Source organism: Trachinotus anak, unplaced genomic scaffold (genome assembly GCF_046630095.1).
Source record: "Trachinotus anak isolate AG129_WGS33_773 ecotype Australia unplaced genomic scaffold, CSIRO_AGI_Tana_v1 ptg000015l, whole genome shotgun sequence".
Taxonomy (NCBI): domain Eukaryota; kingdom Metazoa; phylum Chordata; class Actinopteri; order Carangiformes; family Carangidae; genus Trachinotus; species Trachinotus anak.
Genome location: NW_027273866.1, coordinates 5,536,993 through 5,555,014, shown reverse-complemented (window position 1 = coordinate 5,555,014; position 18,022 = coordinate 5,536,993). Strand labels below are relative to the sequence as shown.

Below are 18,022 nucleotides of genomic sequence, written 5' to 3'. Positions count from 1 at the left end.
ATTCCACAAAAAATCATCAGGGGTCATGAATAGATGACTGGCCCACTGCAGCCTCAGTGAAAGCAACGAGTGACCTTGAGAACATACATCATGCATTGAATGAAAGTGAGAGGTTCACAGCTTCATGTGTAACTGGCAGTAACTCAATGTCAACATCAATGACAGACATTTTCACACACTAGAAGTGACAAGAGTGGCAGGATTCAGTGCCTGTGAACTCCTGGTCCTGAATCGTGCTTCCATGAAATGTCAAATATGATTGTGTTATATCATTTCTATTTAAAATGATGCCATGATGTTTAGGTGCAAGGTAAAAAAAAAAATGAACTGCTTATTAGTGTTTATAAGTGTGTGGTTGTGATTCAGATACTTATTGCCCCTCAAAAGACAGTAGTTATCAACTGCCAGTTAGCATGCTTGCATGGTCAAATAGCATTCTTTCATCAGGAATCTGTATCATCAAATGTTCCCATTATGAAATCATTCATGGATTTTACCTTTCCCCGAGGTGATTATTTCAAATGAAAACATCTCAGTCCCTTTTCTGCTCATTTTGTTCTACTGGTAGAACAAAAACAAGTCAGCACTATTGTGAGGCTAGCCTGTCAGCTAAGGATTATGGAGAGTCTATTTGCACCTTGGTGAGAATAGTCAAACGCCTCACCGCTCGCCCCCCAGCTCAACAAAAAACGTAATTGTGTGCATGGTTGCGCATCACCTCATCTGTATAATTCAAATTCAAACAGTCCAAATGTGCAGATTTGTTTTATGGTTAGATAGTGCAGCTAGTTTAGCCAATGCTAGACATTAGATAGCCAAGTTTCTCTTAATTTACGGTTAGGGTTATTCAAAAATGGTGCTTATGAACACATGGGTGCTTATCTCAGCCGCGCTACACATTTGGGTGTAAACAGCCACTATTAGAATTATTTCAATGTTTATTAGGCAAAATGTACTGTCTTGCATAGCCCCGTTTAAAGGGATTGCTATGTGTTTATTTGTATTTTCTGATTCTAACTTAGTAACTTAATTATCTAGATGATGGTAAACACTTGACTCTTTAATTATGACTTAATTAACTACATTAACTCTACAAGGCGTGATGGCCTTTAGTGAAAACTACATAATAACTCAGCAGCCAAAGACCAAAGACTGTTCTTCCCTCTGGTTTAGGAACAACCTGTGAAGCATCAGTAAAGCCATTACTTACAATTCACTCACCCTTTATTAAGGGGGACTTATTAGAAAGTGGCATCTGGGTGGTAATGAAAGGCAGTTTTTCCTTTTCAAACCATAACCTAAAGGTGCCTAATGTGTGACACAAGAGAAGCACTGGGCACTATGACCCAGCAGATAGCCTACCCTTCATCCAGAGGAAAAAAAAAAAAAAAAAACAAGGCTGTGATTAGTGGTGCTCGTTTGATGTCAGTGTCTGTATAAAACCGAGACTTTGAGCTGGCTTACCATTCAGCCACAAGGGGCCTGAGGAGATGCAGCTCTGGAGAACTTGTGCCCTACATGCGGATTATCTGTGACATCCTCCCAGATGTTGGGACATCAGGACGCACTCCTCATCATTTACACAACCTTTTCTGTCTTATTTGTCGTGTGCACTTACAGCTAGGGAGTTTTCTTTTATGGCTAAAAGACGGAAAAGTTTTAATTGCTGCTGGAAATGGATATTTGATTCCACATTTTTGGCGCCTGCGTATTAAAACCTGATATATCAGAAGAAAGTGAGGAAGAAATAAATGCATGAAAATGAAAACATTTTTATTTTGCAGACTGATTGTGCCATTTAATCTGACCAGAGGGCACGGGTAAGGCTGCGGTGACCAAGAGAAAGGGCACCTTAAATGCCTTAAATCCCAGAGGGTGACACAAAATACGACAAGAAGTGACTAAAAGTTATGGAGCGCTCCGGCCAAGTCGAGACAACTCAGCTAGTGAACACCACAAACGACAGCTTTATTACAGCTTCATCCACTATGGATGAGGGCGCGGAGAGTCTCGCCTATCAGATCAGCCTGGCGGTGATTCTCTCTGTTATTACACTGGCCACCACTTTATCCAACGCGTTTGTCATTGCAACAATCTCCCAGTCGAAGAAACTGCAAACTCCTGCCAACTTTTTGATCGCCTCTCTGGCCATTACCGACCTCCTGGTGTCTATCCTGGTGATGCCCATCTGCGTTCTGTACACAGTCATCCACACCTGGACGCTGGGCCAGGTCGTGTGCGACATCTGGCTCTCATCGGACATAACGTGTTGCACTGCATCCATCCTCCACCTGTGCGTAATCGCTTTGGACAGGTACTGGGCCATCACGGACGCGGTGGAGTACTCCAAAAAGCGCACGCCGGGACGCGCAGCCGGGATGGTGGCCACAGCCTGGGTCATCGCCATCTCCATCTCCCTGCCGCCTCTCTTCTGGAGGCAGGTGAAGGCAGAGGAGCTGACCAGCTGCAGCGTCAACACGGATCATATTTTCTACACTATTTACTCCACCTTCGGGGCTTTTTACATCCCCACCTTGCTGCTTATAGTCCTCTACGGGCGGATTTACGTCGAGGCTCGGAAACGGATCCTGAAACAGTCCCCAAAGAAGGTGGGGAAGAGACTCACCTCCGCGCACCTGGTCACCAACTCCCCCGGCTCCGTGGCGTCCACAGCCTCTCTGCAGTGCGGGAGACACGACACTCCGTCCAGCGACACCGCGTCTTCAACAAGCGAGAACCAGGTGAAAGTGACGGTGTCGGACGCGCTTTTGGAAAAAAAGCGCATTTCAGCAGCCAGAGAGAGGAAAGCGACAAAGACTTTGGGGATAATCCTCGGCGCTTACATCGTTTGCTGGCTGCCGTTTTTCATTTACACACTGGTGGTGGCCACATGTGACACATGTTTAAACCCCGAGTTATTTGACTTTTTCACCTGGCTGGGATACCTGAACTCCCTCATCAACCCGATCATATACACCATGTCCAACGAGGACTTCAAGAAAGCTTTCCATAAACTTGTGCGCTTCAGATGTTGTGGGTCGTGAACAAATGTCCCTCCAGTTTCCAATAAGATTTATTTATTTTTGGATATAAAGCTCTAAAAAATATGTCTGAGAATATAGAATAGTAAAATACCATAAATAACATGTTTGAGACTCATAATGAGCCATTTTACAATGAGATGTGCATGCACTGGAATAATCATCCATTTTCATGTTTTTTTCCATAGTGGAGATTTTAAAACAAAAAATAAATAAATAAATAAAAATACAGAGTTAAATTATTTCACACAATTTCCATGAATTTAAACCTACTTCCAATGAAATACAATATTGAAGATAAAGCTCATTTTTGCAGCGTGATGGATGAAATGAGTTTAATACATGGTGAAATCACAGAATCAGTTCAACATGTCACATAAGCTCCTGTTAACTGGTGTACAGTATGTGCTGTGTTGTGCCTGAGAGCGTTCAGTGCTGGGTCGTTTTTCTCTATGGTTTCCTATTTGGATGGTACAGTATATTATGGCATGGCCGACCCATTAATGTGAGTAAGCAGCAAACATCTGACATGATTTTCTAACATGAAAAAATGTGGCTAAATGACCCAGGTTCCATTTTGCATAATGAGTACAAATATGGTAGTTTTATTTTTAGAGGTAATCGATCAACAGTATGTCTATATATCCTGAGGTATGATAACTTATATTTTGATTATGGTGATAGACTGCTTGCTGCTGCTGTGTATGGTTATCTTATTTATTCAAAAAGGCACACACACACAGCTGGAAAAAAAAACAACAAAAAACCTTGTTGTACCAGGCACTGAGAAAAGATTCATACAATATCAGCGTCAAACAAAGAAACTGTAGCTGATATTTACCCAGCAGAGCTGAACACTGATGATAAGTTCAATTTTGCTGAACAAACATCCCCCTGTTTTACTGTGTGTGTGGGTCTGTTTGCTGCTACATTAAATCTCTATCTATAGTATGTTATGTTCATCTGTGAAATGGTTTGTCACCTCATGGCTATAGAGACCGATTTGCTGCTTTGAATGATTGAGTCTGGCCGTCAGAGGCAAAGAATTAATGCTGGTTATTTGTCAGCATTATGTGAGATAAAGGTATGTTGTTCTAGGAATTTATCTGTTCACATTCAGACGCTGTGCAATAAAGGCTTTCAAGTATTTGTTTGGCACCATTGTTCTATGAGTGAGCATTTAAATGCAAGTTTAAGTCCAGATGATCCATAATTCAAAATTTTCAGTTTCTGTTCCTTTTATTTTTGTTGGGACGTTCAGAGCAGCACAGTTTTATTTTTTAGATTTGCAGTTTTATCACTTTTTTAGAGTCTTACCATGAAATCTAATAAGAGATTAGAGTAATGGCCCCAGCAGATCATGATGATGTGAAAATGAAATCCAGCAATCTCTTGAGGCTCTTGCAGACGTGGCAGAGCATTAAACAGTACCGATCAGTTGAGAAGAATGTGCGTCATTTCACATCAGCTCCTCCTGACTTTTTTTTTTTTTTCTAGGACAGGAGAAGATTCAGTCGTGGCGGAGATTCTCACTGAGGTCTGATCTTTCCACCATCTTCCTGCCCTTTCACTCTCACTGCTGCCTTCCTGCAGGCAGAGGAAGACACGAGCTGTGTGGTTCAATAAGTCATGCAAGCGACAGTGTTTTCCACTGTAGCTACTTCACGCACAATATTGTGAATGCACATTCAAACACACACACCCTCTGGCTTTCCATTTATGAATTTTCATTTGGCTCATCATGCATGAAAGATGAGTGCACCTGGGCAGACAGACGTTCAAAGCACAGCATCAGGATTTTCTGTGGCAGTTACAGTATGTTGAAAGGTTGACAGCACCCACTTTCACATTACTGTGGTGTTTCTATCAGGAGTATTTGACACAAAGAAACCTCTGTGGGACAAAGAGGTTCAAACTCCTTGATAGACCATCCACTACACTTAGTCATTGTAAAGACTAATTTAAAAACACTTTCTTTTTACCTCAACCTCAACACCTGTAATAGGAAAACATTAAACAATATAAATATACAAAACTCTTCAAGTTATGACCATTTCAAACACAGAATGAGGCCAGGGTCTATGAGCCAGGCTGGTATCCAGTTTATAGATGTGGTTGACCTTAATCAAGAGAAAGTTGATATTTTTCCATGCAAAAAAGGTTTCCTACATTCCTACATTACCCACAATGTAACTCAACCACTGACACTGCAGCCAGAGATTGGATTGTGTTATGCCAGTCTAGTAGCAGTTACTGTTGCCTTGGGCTGCTAGCCTCTAACAGAGATGAAGAGTGGGCTACAGAGCTCTGATAAAATCACCTTCTTTCTAACTCCACACCCACAGATTTATTTTCATTTTCAAACTCGTAGCACCAGCCACAACCGACCCTGACTCAACTGACGTCACTTAAGGCAATTTCCAAAAATCCAATTTCCCACAGCTTGATGTTGACGTTGATGTGTAAAATTGATAGAGTTCCCCTTTAAACTTTTGGGAGCTTGAATATTTATCCATGTCATTACACAGACAGGACTGTGTAGCACAGGGGCTTATACTGATGATGTCACACGAGCCCTCTGAATAAATGTTTCATGCAGGAAGACTGTTGATGTTTAACAAACATGGTTTATGATTTTGTGTTGCCAAAGATGTATTGCATGACTCACATAGGTAACTGTGCTGTACCTCCAGCTGCAGGGAAGTACAGATCTCTTGTTGTTGACACGGGATGATTGCATCGTGCAAGCAAATACATTAATTATACAACCACTTTTTTTTCCCTATTAGCTGAAGGTGCTGCATTACTGCTCTGCCACAGGACTGCTCTGGAGTCAAGGACATTACTGATGTAACGGCTAGTGAGGCTGAACACATGGATAATGAACCTATAAAATATTCTTTCACCGAATGTAGTTTTGGTCAGCAGCTTTATTGTTTCACCCTTTCTGGTTGAAGAAGGTTCGCGGCATTCATCACTTAAAAAACAGAGGCCCATCTGCTATTAATAAATTACCTCAACAAGGCGATAACAATTGACCTTGACAGGAAGGAAAACGAGTCAGCAAGTCATCTATTAGGCAACATGGGAAGGTAAAAACATTGAAGGTGAATAACAATTAGAGGCAGGTTCTGATATTAGTTTCCAGCAATCCTCATTCTGATGCCAGTAATAACCATTTTGTAAGAAATCTTGTAATTTATGACACATGGACCAATATGATATGAAAGATGAGGCCATTAGAGTTTACTTGTGAAAATGTACCTTCTGTGATTTATCCGCCTGCGTATAGTTTTACAAATGTACCACTGAATTACAGTTGCTGGCTCTCAGAAATAGCCCCGCATGGTTAACTCCTTAACAGACACAGCCTATACTGTGGGGAAATTCATCAAATAAAAATAATTGTAATCAATACCTGTTTGCAGAACTATACATCTGTGTTGTATTTTCAACAATGATATATGGATATGGAGCTAAAATTAGACAGTGGAGTCAAAGTTGGAGCAATACACTGCATTATCCACAAACACTATACACACCTCAGCTACATGTATGGATGAAGGTTTCACTGCAGAGTATGTGTATGTGTGTTTGTGCAAATGTGTGTGTGTACGTGTGAAATCACAGCCGTCAGTCAAGCGTGTTCTTTCCATGCTTCACAGCAGATCCGTTGCCACAAGCAGTTTCAGAGTGGGTTAGTTTAAAGGCTCACAGCACTTTCATTTCATTAATTTCTTCCCCAGCACACCTATACTGTTTGTCTAATACATGCAGTGAAAAGACACACTGTATTTGGTTGCTTTGAGATGGAAAATCATTGTAATAGAGTAAAATAATCTCATCGTATTGGTGATCCAATTCACTGACTGTGTTTTCACTTGTGGGACCGTCACTACTGGAGCTTGGGGAATCTATCATACTTAATATCCACTCTTGGCCTTACAAGCAATGTTCAGCAAATTCACAGATCCATCCATACTGTATCTGTATCACTGGTAATGGGCACTCAGTTACCATTGTGAAAGACAAGGGTGTGCTTGTTTACCTGCATATTGGCCATCAAAACCTAATTATTTTGTCCTTGAGTCCAGATGAACATTCTTACCAAATTGAAAGAAATGCCCTCGAGGTGTTACAGAGATAATACGTTCACACTCCCAAAACAGCAGTTTTTGAAGTCACTGTGACCTTGACCTTTGACCACTTCATCCTTGAGTCCAAGTGAACGTTTGTGCCAAATTTGTTCCGTCAAGGCGTTACTGAGATATCCTGTCCACGAGAATGGGATGGATGGACAACAAAACAATATGTCTCTGGCCCTGGCTGTCGCTAGCGCAGAGGCATAATAAAAATGTTTGCTTTCAGAATTCACACATTACTGAGCACTTTGAATTGAAATATTTTTATTCATTTTCTTTCAGAGAGTTGGATAAGAAGATTGATACCACTTTCATCTCTGTGCTTAGAGGCAAACTCAATGGAAAAAAAAAGAAAAATGACAAACGATGCCTTTAAAGGAAAATTCCAGTGTTTTTTTAAATGCTGGGTCTTATACTATTTTGTCTATTCTGGCTAATGATCATGCAAACTTACTCTCTTGCTATAGAATCAGGAAAAGTGACAGGAAAATATGGGCAAGCAGTGCGAACTTCCTGATGTTTTTCAAATAAACTCCCTTTACTTTACATAAATAATTTCAAATACTTGTCTCTGAGTCTGAGCAGTAGTGCTCTTGTTTAACTGCACGGGGATTGACTTACAGGACAACTTGCATGGCTGATTAAATTAACTGCTGTGATATGTAAGCTGTGAGTGGCCATTGAAAGCCGCAGGTTTAGCCCTGAGTAAAATACTTAAACATTCCTTTTAGTGACAAATGAATTCCTTAAAGACCCATTCCAGTAAAAATCCAGTATTTAACCTTGTTAACATGTCCATATATGTTTTTTATATAAAACAAGATATATCATGAGCCAAATACGCAGTCAACACCATGACTGTGTATTTCCACCGTAGAATTGCAGTGAACCAATGACAGTCTCACAAAATTGGATTCAGACAGCCAGGGATTCATACGTCATATAACTATGGAACCAATCCACTCAACTTGCGAGGAAGGGGGCGACGTACAATCACTAACACTGTGTCAACAAAGCATATACAAATAAAAGATGCTTAATATACTAACTTTTCTGATATGTCTGGTAGTCGCTGATTTTGGTGCACAACAAACTCCTCATCTGAGTCTCGGTCTGACTGAGGCTCAAACTTGGCTGAGTCTCTCTGATGTTTCCTCTAACATTAACCATCTTGATATGTGTTGCTCTTTCACCAGTCACCGAAACCTTGTCAGCACAGACAGCGAGAGTTTGCATTAGCACAGCTACTACCACTGTGTCAGCCACTGCCAGTTACAAGCTAACAAAAACATAAACAATGCTTACAATTCTGAGAAGTCTTCTTGTCAAAGATTTTGGGGAGCAGTGAACTCAAAAACTCCAGAGTCTGGGTCTGAGTTGAAGCTCAAACATGGCTGAGTCTCTCCGATGTTTCCTCCACTAATTATATTGATACACACTGCTGTTTCACCTGTCAACCAAGCGCAGGCAGCAGTGGTGGGTGGGGCACAAGGCCTGATCCAGATTTTTCAATGAGGAAGTGAGTGTAGATCTGTTTCCAGCCCCAGTTTTATAGGAGTTTTCCCCCTTTTTTTTGTGGAAAAACCATGTTAAACAAACGTGTCATCATAACTTTAAAGCAAGAACACATCCTAAATTGGGTCTAATGTGTGTGATTTCCTCTGCACATCAGCTGTTTAATGATCCTGATTTACTATCTCTAACAAACCCTGCTACTTCCTGTGCCTTTTAGGGTCCAGGAAGTTAAAAGTTTAATGAAAGTCAACTAAAATGTTGTGTAATAAGGAGCTGGTGGGAGTGGGTGTCTTGTTCTTGGCTGACATTTGTGCTGAACTTGAGATTCCCCAGCACAGAAGTCAAGCACACTGCACATTCAGTCTATGTTAAGCGACAGAGTGCGGAGACCACTACAACAGAGAAGGTGGCAGTTTAACACAAGAGGCAATTTCCTTTCTCTGTAGCCTCTATATCTCCTCTCGCTCTATGCCTCGATATACATTGATGCATACATTAGTTTGGTATAAGGTGTTTTCTAAGTGATGCTCATTGTTGAAAATATTCAAAATTCAGGCTGCAGGATTTAATATACAGCTACATATATTTCTGTCGGATAACTATTTGGATTTGCGTTTTTTATACTTAGTAGTACAGCAATATAATAGTAAATTAAAACATCACACACAGATGGATTTCTGTTTCATTGAGAGCCTTGAAGAATATAAATGAGGATTTTTCCTCACCTAGGGGATAATTTACATATTGTTTATTAACCTTTTGATATTAAGCATCAGAAGGTGCATTGGGATGGAAACTTGGCTGGCATGTTTGTAATTTCCCATTTTCACAAGCAATAACACCACAAAATGTCACTGAAGCTATTAGCATGAAATTTGGATGACACAACCTAATTCAGCCTTTCTTCCTCGTCTACAAACCCCCAAGCTTCTTGTCACTCTAATAAGCAACTTTCTCCCCACTTTTAAACAAGCTTCCTGATCGTGTCAAACAGTTTAACACAGGTTTGGTAAATATGTTCTGTATTAAGAGTCATTTTCTTCAAAAAGCTAATATTATGACCTTAAACCACAAACCTTTTAATTTATTTCTTGGGTTCCCTTAAAGGAGCTACTTATATGTTTTGCTGTTGCTACATAGAAAATGTTAGCACTTACAGCTGTTTACTTACCAGTCTAGAAGAAATCTGGTAAAGTTGATTGCTCGCCAACAGCTGTCTCCAGCAGTGGAAAGCAACGCCAAGGTTAGCTCTTGTTTTGCTTTTATTTCTATCACTTCTTTTCTTCTACTGAAGATGGCATGCTAACTGGCTGGCTTCAGCCCAGCTGGCGTATCTCGTCACTTTCAGATTTCCGAGTCTGAAGTTTCCAGTTTCACCTGAAGAAGTAATGCTTCTCATATAAATAGAACAATAGCTGAAGCTCTTGGCAAGACTGGCAAATAAACAGCTGTTAATGCAATAGCAAAATTTTAAATGAACATACAGCCCCTTTAAAGTACGAGATTATACTCGCCTCCGCTCATTTTAATATAAATGTTTTGGTGACAGGATTTATTAACATAATTTTCACTGATGGTCATATTCTTGTAAAGATTTTTTTCATATCTTTTGATACTCTGTAAACTGCTCTGTGGCAAACTAAGACACGGTGGAACAATTTTGACTCTGTATCAAATGCAAATTAATAATGTATCGGAGTTGACTGATGTTCTGCATTTGATTCCAATTTCAAGTCAACAGAGGTCCTTCCTTTACATGTCATTTATAAATACTAAAATATAATGTAAAAATAACATAAATACCATATTAAATTGATGTAATGGAAAAGATTCTATCTTTATATTAGAGCAGCAGTAGTTGCAGGAAATTGTGATTTTGCTTCTGTCCTGACTGGTACTGTCCACTTCTTTAGGCCTGAACCAAAACATACGACATTGGTTTAACTGATTTCCTCCAGCAATGCCATAAAAACTGAAGTGACTCTTGGGAAATCATTAAATGAAGCATGAATTATATCTATCAGTGTGAGATCATATGGAAAACATCGCATCTACTGAGGCATAGTGCAGCTGCATGGACTCACAGCGCCATTAAATCTGGAGTTCAAGCAGCGGTGACTGTGGCTGGAGCAGAGACTCCACTACCCACTCCTACCACACACACAAACCAACCCACCACCATTTTTTTTTTATTAACAGCAAGAAATCATGATATCAGTGTCTGTGGGAAGTGTGAATGAATTAAATATGGTCTATTTACCATCAACCACATCATCCATCCATATGCAGCTGCTTATTCAGGTCATCTACCTCTCATTCCCGAGGTTCATCCTCAGCAGATATCAAACCATCCTGAACTATGCCTCAGTTTGGAGATGCATGCACGCCTTGATTAGAGTGAGGCCAGCCATCATACAGAGAAAACTCATTTCGGCCCATTGAACAACCATCAGGGGGGGTGATGGAGGTTGCACTGGCCAAACACATTTTCTGACTGTGACTGGTAAGAAGGTAATTTGTTTGTCATTATTAAAGATGGAAGAATATGTAGGTCACTGAAAAAGCGTTTAAACTGGAGTGGATGCAAAGTTGCATATACCATAACAGTTTGAAGTTAACATGTTGCTCTCCCCCGTGACCCCCTGATTGAATGGTCACAGACTGACCGGTAAAGAAACAGATCCAACAACTTAAATTGCACACGAACAAGATGAAAAGGTCAATTTAATCCAAAGTTAATTAGAAAAAAAAGTCTTGTTCTGTCACAAACCTCGAGTCTCTCTGTGGATAATCAGTATGCTGGGATGTAGTGTAAATGCTCTGCTAGAGGTTAACATTTAGGCCACCTTTTTATTTTTTATTTAGTGACAGGTACTTGTGTTTTCTTACCTATCTAAAAAATTTCCATAAATGAGGAGCACCATCTTGACCATTTCACTGTTCAGAATTCAAATGCAGGGAGAAAGCTTAGCATCTCCAGACAAAGCAAGAGCTCTACTCTAAGTAAAGCCTGGCTGACATGATTAAAAATGTCTGATCCACTTAATCTCAAAGTAAACACACAAAAACGCACAGAAATAAGCCAATGCACACACGAACGAGAGCATAGATAACCTTGGAGCCATCACACGCCCCTGTATCGTCTGCTCTGACTTGCGTCAAAAATGTGAGAACATCACATCAGTCGCTAAATTTGCTTCATTTTTTTCATATCTTTTCATGCCTAACTATGTTGTAATCATCTCTGGCAAATAACATTGCAACCTCTTAGTAACACATGTGTTGCTCTGCAGTTTTGACAGGTTTATATTCTGCAGTGGATTCAGTCACGGTTTCTGTGCTGCCTCTGTCAAGCTTTCTGTGAGCTGTAAGCAGGTGTGGATTAATATAGTGGGTCAGAAATGCAGCTCTGATGGGCTGTCAATTGACCCGACCTCCTTCTCAGCGTCTTATTCTTTTCCCCTCTTTGTTCCCCTGCCATACAATGCTGTTTCTCCAGGCTCATCTCACTGTTTTCCATCTTCTCCTCCCTCCCATGTCTGCCTCTCACTCTGCCTCCCCTCCCTCATACCTTGCTCTTTATCTCCTCGACCTCTCTTTCTCTCCTGTGTCTTCCCCTCATCCATTCCCCATTTTTCCTTCAATTTCTTTATGTCGCCTGTCTCCCCATACCCCCTTCCTCATGTCCTCTATCACTGCCTTCCCTGCTGCTTTACTCTGTTTCTGCCAGGTAACATGAAGTCTGCCCACTGGGAACATGATAAACAGGCTCCACTTCACTGGATACCAGCAGTCACGGTTCCATCTTCCTCCTTCCAGCTTGGGAATGCAGCCTTTTAAATCCTCTACAGCCCGGACAGACAGGGGGAAAGCCTCCTGGGTATCTACACTGGCATCTCTTACGCAGAACAAAGACATAAGTGATTAATCTCTAGACTTCCACCTGTCAACTACAGAGAACATTGTCTAGAATCCCTCACAGAGCAAAGAGCCTATTTAAAGTTTAATCGGTCACTTATTTACTGATCTTAAAGCCATCTCAATCAGATATTTCTTCACATGTATGATATGCAGATGACTCAATCATTGCTTGTTCAGGAGAGAGATCCCAGGTGTATGTATTAATGTCATAGTTGTGTAGTCTAATCTGTGTTTGAAATCTGTCTCTCTCTCTCTCTCTCTCTCTCTCTCTCTCTCTCTCTCTGTGTGTGTGTGTGTGTGTGTGTGTGTGTGTGTGCATGTGTATGTGTGTGTTTGTGTATGATTTGCTATTATCTCCTCAACATCTCGGGTGTTTAGAGGTTTGGTCTTCTCTCTCTCTTTTTTAAAATTTTATTTCTTGAAACACTAATGTGTGTTTTTCATCTTAATGACACACATCTTGAAGTTTAGGGTCAGCCTGTCATATGTTATGTAAAATGTTCATGGGTAGATTTTCATGAAATCTGTGTTTAGTAAGAAAAATCCAAACAGATGTGGAAACTGAGACAGAAAAAAACTAGTTAATTATTCAGTTTTACCATCCTTTGGTCTGGGATTGATGTGCACAACAGTTTGGGTAAACGTTTTATTACTTCACTATTTGCCTTTATTTTCTTGGCTTATTTACATCTGTATGATAGTGGGACTGATTGTGTTTCATGCTTTGGACCTATTTTTAGTGATTTATTTACAATCTCTGCACTAAACCAATAGAACTGAGGCCTGACCTATAAAAATAAAGCCGAAATTGTAATAAACCGCGATTCGCTTTAAGAAGTTTAGGATAATCATACAGACAGAAAATTTCTACACAGCTTGGCAAAGTATCAGTTCACTTGCATGTGATTTTTTTGTGAGTTGTTTTGTGTGTTTTAAATAACAAAACCATTCAACACTATTTACCTTTCAACACTATTTTAGTTCATTGTAAAGCACCAAAGGGAGGTTTATAGTAATCTGTGTCTCTGAAACTAGTTCAACATGTATATTGTTTATATCTTTCAGATGTTGACTTGAAGTATATAGCTCTATTATATATAGAGCTCTATTATATTCTATCAGGGGAAGTAGCAAATACTTATAAAATACTCATGCTTATCATGGACTGTAGGTCTCCACACCACAAAGTATGTAGTGTTTATAATATGCGTTGACAACAAGTATCCAGAGTCATTTTCCACTACTTGCCATTTGTATAGTCTGGGCATCTCAGAAGTTATTATTTACTAAACCAGATAAGACTTTTAATGCCCATATCATTGTTCCTGTGGGTTTTAGCCTTTTTACTACAGATGAAATACGCTCATCTTTATACAACTACTAATACTCTCAACAATCTCAATTTATGCATATCACAGGAGTCAGCTGTTAGACTTCAAAGTTGCATACTTGACAATCCATCACAATCACAATCTTGTCAGCATTCTTCCTCAAAGTCATTCTGTCATCATCAGTTTTTGCAGACTGACTGGCACCGGCAACCAACAATAATATAACAATGTCAAAATGTTCACTCGAAACCTTGTGTGTGTTTCAGGTTTCAAACAGCTGGCTTTTAACACCTGAAGTAAAATAAAATAACCCACTGGCTGCCTGGGTTGTGCAGAAAGAGGCTGTAATGGTATATATATGTAATGTCTTGAATGATGGTGGTCCTTTGAGTTTTAATCATCAGATATTAGCAAATAGCTTTGAGCAATGTCTGTAACCATCACTAGCCCATCGAGAGTGATGCATTTTTTGTAATCACACTCTGTATGTATGTGCATCATTAATCACCAGAACACTATGAACTCCAAAAGAAATCTACCATTTATTTCTGCCTGAATTATTTATGTATCTGCAGAGGCTGAACATACTTTTCCTTCTCACTGACTTCAGTTGTACTATTGTACTTTTGCCTCCTGAGGGGACAGTTAAATATGCTGCCCTCTGTTGGTGGTTTTGCAAACTGGGACGCACTGGAGCACAAGCACAAGAATAGAAAATATGGGATGTTTGTACAGACTTGACAGGTTTATAGAGCATTCATCTTCTAATATGAGCGGGAGTGTACACCCCCTTCATTATTTTGGATATTTTATACATTTATTTATTTAGTTAACTGTCAGACTGCTTTGTATCTGGTCACAGATGTTCACAAAAGGACTTTTTCCTTCACAGTGTCTCTGTGTAACCTCACTACTGATATCATTTGCTTACATTTTATTCTCCCTGTCTCTTTTTTTTTGTCTCTACAAATACAAATCTTTTCTACAAATGTAAAAACCTGAATTTCTTATGCAAAACCATTTTACAGGTTTACAAAGGTTGATTTACAACTACAAAATTTGGCATTATTTTTGAATATCACTTTACAAGTTCAATATATTTTTTACCCACATTTGAGCCCATAAAATATATTTTGATTTCTACTTTTGCAAACCTGTAAATGGATAAAAAATCTCCTGGTTCTTACTGGTTTTGCAGCTCAATTCCTGGCTCCTCCGAACCCAGGTTGCATCAGGTGTAAAACCTTTATGCCAAATCAGATATGTGGATGGTGATGTGCTGTGGTGACCCCTCACTGGAGCAGCCAAAAGACAACAACAACAACAGCAGCAGCAGATATGTTGCTGCCTGTGCTCACATTGACCATCCCGATGGTTATCCCTGAATACATGCTGCCAGAACTGACCTTTAGCATTTATTCTCCACACAGCAGTTTATATATGAGCTTCACACATTCAGTGGCATTAATCTAATGGCTACTACACTTGTGAAAACATCTTCATCACTTATGGAGGACTAAGAACATCCTCACATATGACCCCCAGTGCCAGGTCACACAGTTGATGTTGGCACAACCATTTAGACTCCACTCTGGCAATGGGACTTTCACTGCTGCAGGTCTAGTAGAGTGGATCACACTGATAATCAGCCCAGAGTGGATTTTCCTAAAGAGGAGTGTTACGACAAACATGACTAATATTAGACTGTTAGCCCACAGGCACTCATCTTTCTCGGCTCTCCAAGGGAAGGTTAAAAGCTGGGACCTCACTGGAAATGAATCACATAGGTTTTCGTATGTTGTACTGATATCTCTTGAGCTTTTCTCATGTCTACAAAGGCAGAAAGGAAATAACTACAGTAAAACAGAGAAAAAAAGTTTTCTGTCTGTGTAAACTATGTAACAAATAGGAAAGATGTAATGCCTTTATCTTTTAAACATGTTTAGGATAGTTAAGAACCAAGACCTAAAATATGCACATACTGCACAATATCACATATAATGACATATAATTAATTATAATTATAATTATAATCAGAATTATAAAATATCGTCATCAACAAACAAAAATGCCAAAAAAATTGCTATCAGTACATAGTTAAAGATTAAATGTAGCTCTATTTTGCCAGTGTCTGTCTGTCAAATGAATGAATTTGTAAATTGTGAATTTGCTAAACCACACTGGTTGGGTCATCAAAATGTATATGTTCAATTTCGGATTTCAGTATTTTTAGTTGTATCTTTAGTTTTAGCTTAAAGTTAGCTAAAACGAGACATAGCTGTGGAGCTAGCTTTCACTTGATGTTTCTATCCTGCTTTAACTCTCGAGTTGTCTGACGCTCCATAACAATTTTTCAAGCTCTTTTCACAGAAGCTATTCATTTCAATGGCATTTTTATATGGTGATAGGTCAGATTTATATCTGAAACTCAAATTAAACTGAAAAATATAGTGAGCCTACTGTGTTTTTTATTTGGCAGCTCAAATTTGTGTGGCTCTACTTCTGGGACACTTCTTTAATAATGGTGGTGCTGACAGTTAGACATTATGAAAAAGCTAATGTTACACGAACTGTATTGAGAATCAAAATGGACAATTATGTATGCGTAATACAACATATTCTGGATGCAGCGCATGCAGCGCATGCACACGCACACATACATAGCTTATTGTAATAGCCACAGATGACGGTTGCAACAGCAGAGGTGTCTTTTGCTGCGGCAGACTCTGCCAGCCGGAGACACCCCGGCTCTGTCCCTAATGAAATAACCCTTTCTGACAGATGGCAAGTACCACTTTCCCTCTGTTGCATAATTTAAACTGACCTCTCTAATTGGACAATGATTCAAGTCATCAGCCACTGGGGGAAGGTCAAACTTGTCTGAATAAAATCCTGGTTTAGACTGACAAGAATTTGTTTATCTTGGGAAAAATATCAAAGTGGCTCATAAATATGCAGTGCAGCTAAAAATACATTATTAATCTACAAGACTCTACAAAATTAGGCTGATTTTATGCATAAATGATGCTAAAAATCAATAACGAATTTGCATTAGTGTCAACTTATTTTAGATTTTAACTTAATAGTAACACTTAGGGCTGAATGTCAGATTTCCTCCTAATCCTCACTGTGAACTTAAAATCTTTAATTTAAGCTTGACCGTTACCTGATCTCTGACCCTGACCGTAATCCTGGTGGATTTGGGTCAGGGTCATAAACTGGAAGGGTCAGGTTTGATTATATAACATATGTAACGTGTACAAAAGCTCTCAACCCCACTCATATAGCAGTGGGATGCACCTGATACCTCCATTTTATTACCTCCATTTCGACTAAGATGAATGGCCAGATGATTTCTATTTTTTCTATCAGGCATTTTGGAAGCTACAGGTATCGTTTGAAGTGTTGTTGTAGGCCATTAGTGTCATATAATCTACCAACTGCAGAGGACATGCCCCAGTGATCAAAACAACTAAAATTAGATTATTTTATAAGAAGAAATCAACTGTAAAATTAATTTTCCAAACAGGTCAACAGGAACATATTGAGACTGTTCAGTGAAAAAAAATGTGCTAATTTGCTCAGTTGGTGCAGACAATAATTCTTCAACATAAGAGAAATGAAAACACATCAAAGGCTTTAAAAAGCATAAAGCTAGAGACACTCCCTCAAAGAGCACTGAGCAACCTCTCTCCTCTTCTGCATTTTAGTAAATTCTTGATGATCAATAAGGGTTAAAACTGCATTAATATGTGTGATGTGCAAGATACTGCTCACAGGTAATTATCATTTGACTGCAGTCGCCCTAGGTGCTACAGACCATTTTAGTGTCTTTCGTCTCATTGTTTTGATTTTATAGCCCACAACTTTACTGTTCTCTGTTCCCGCTCTCATTAGCATTGCTTCCATCTGAAGCTGGCAGCTGTTTCTCTACCTGCCCAGCACAAAACGGTACACGAACAAAGTTAGTGACTCCTCCGTGTGTGCCAAGACAAGTACGTAGGAAATTGTTTGCCAATATGTTAGCCATGACAACTTCTGTGCCCTAGTAGGCTTTAAAATGTGTCACTCT

The 18,022-nt window shown here is 39.5% G+C and overlaps 1 protein-coding gene across 1 annotated transcript; it reads left to right on the top strand.

Annotated features, from left to right (window-relative positions):
• The first annotated feature begins 1,459 nt into the window (after nucleotides 1-1,459).
• On the top strand, nucleotides 1,460-4,180 carry htr1b (5-hydroxytryptamine (serotonin) receptor 1B). The gene has a single exon (XM_071498884.1). The coding sequence runs from the start codon at nucleotides 1,911-1,913 to the stop codon at nucleotides 3,042-3,044; it is 1,134 nt and encodes a 377-aa protein (XP_071354985.1). The 5' UTR covers nucleotides 1,460-1,910; the 3' UTR covers nucleotides 3,045-4,180.
• The last annotated feature ends 13,842 nt before the right edge of the window (nucleotides 4,181-18,022 follow it).

Coding starts and splice junctions, on each gene's coding strand:
- htr1b (XM_071498884.1), top strand. CDS start 1,911: ATGGAGCGCTCCGGCCAAGTCGAGACAACTCAGCTAGTGAACACCACA.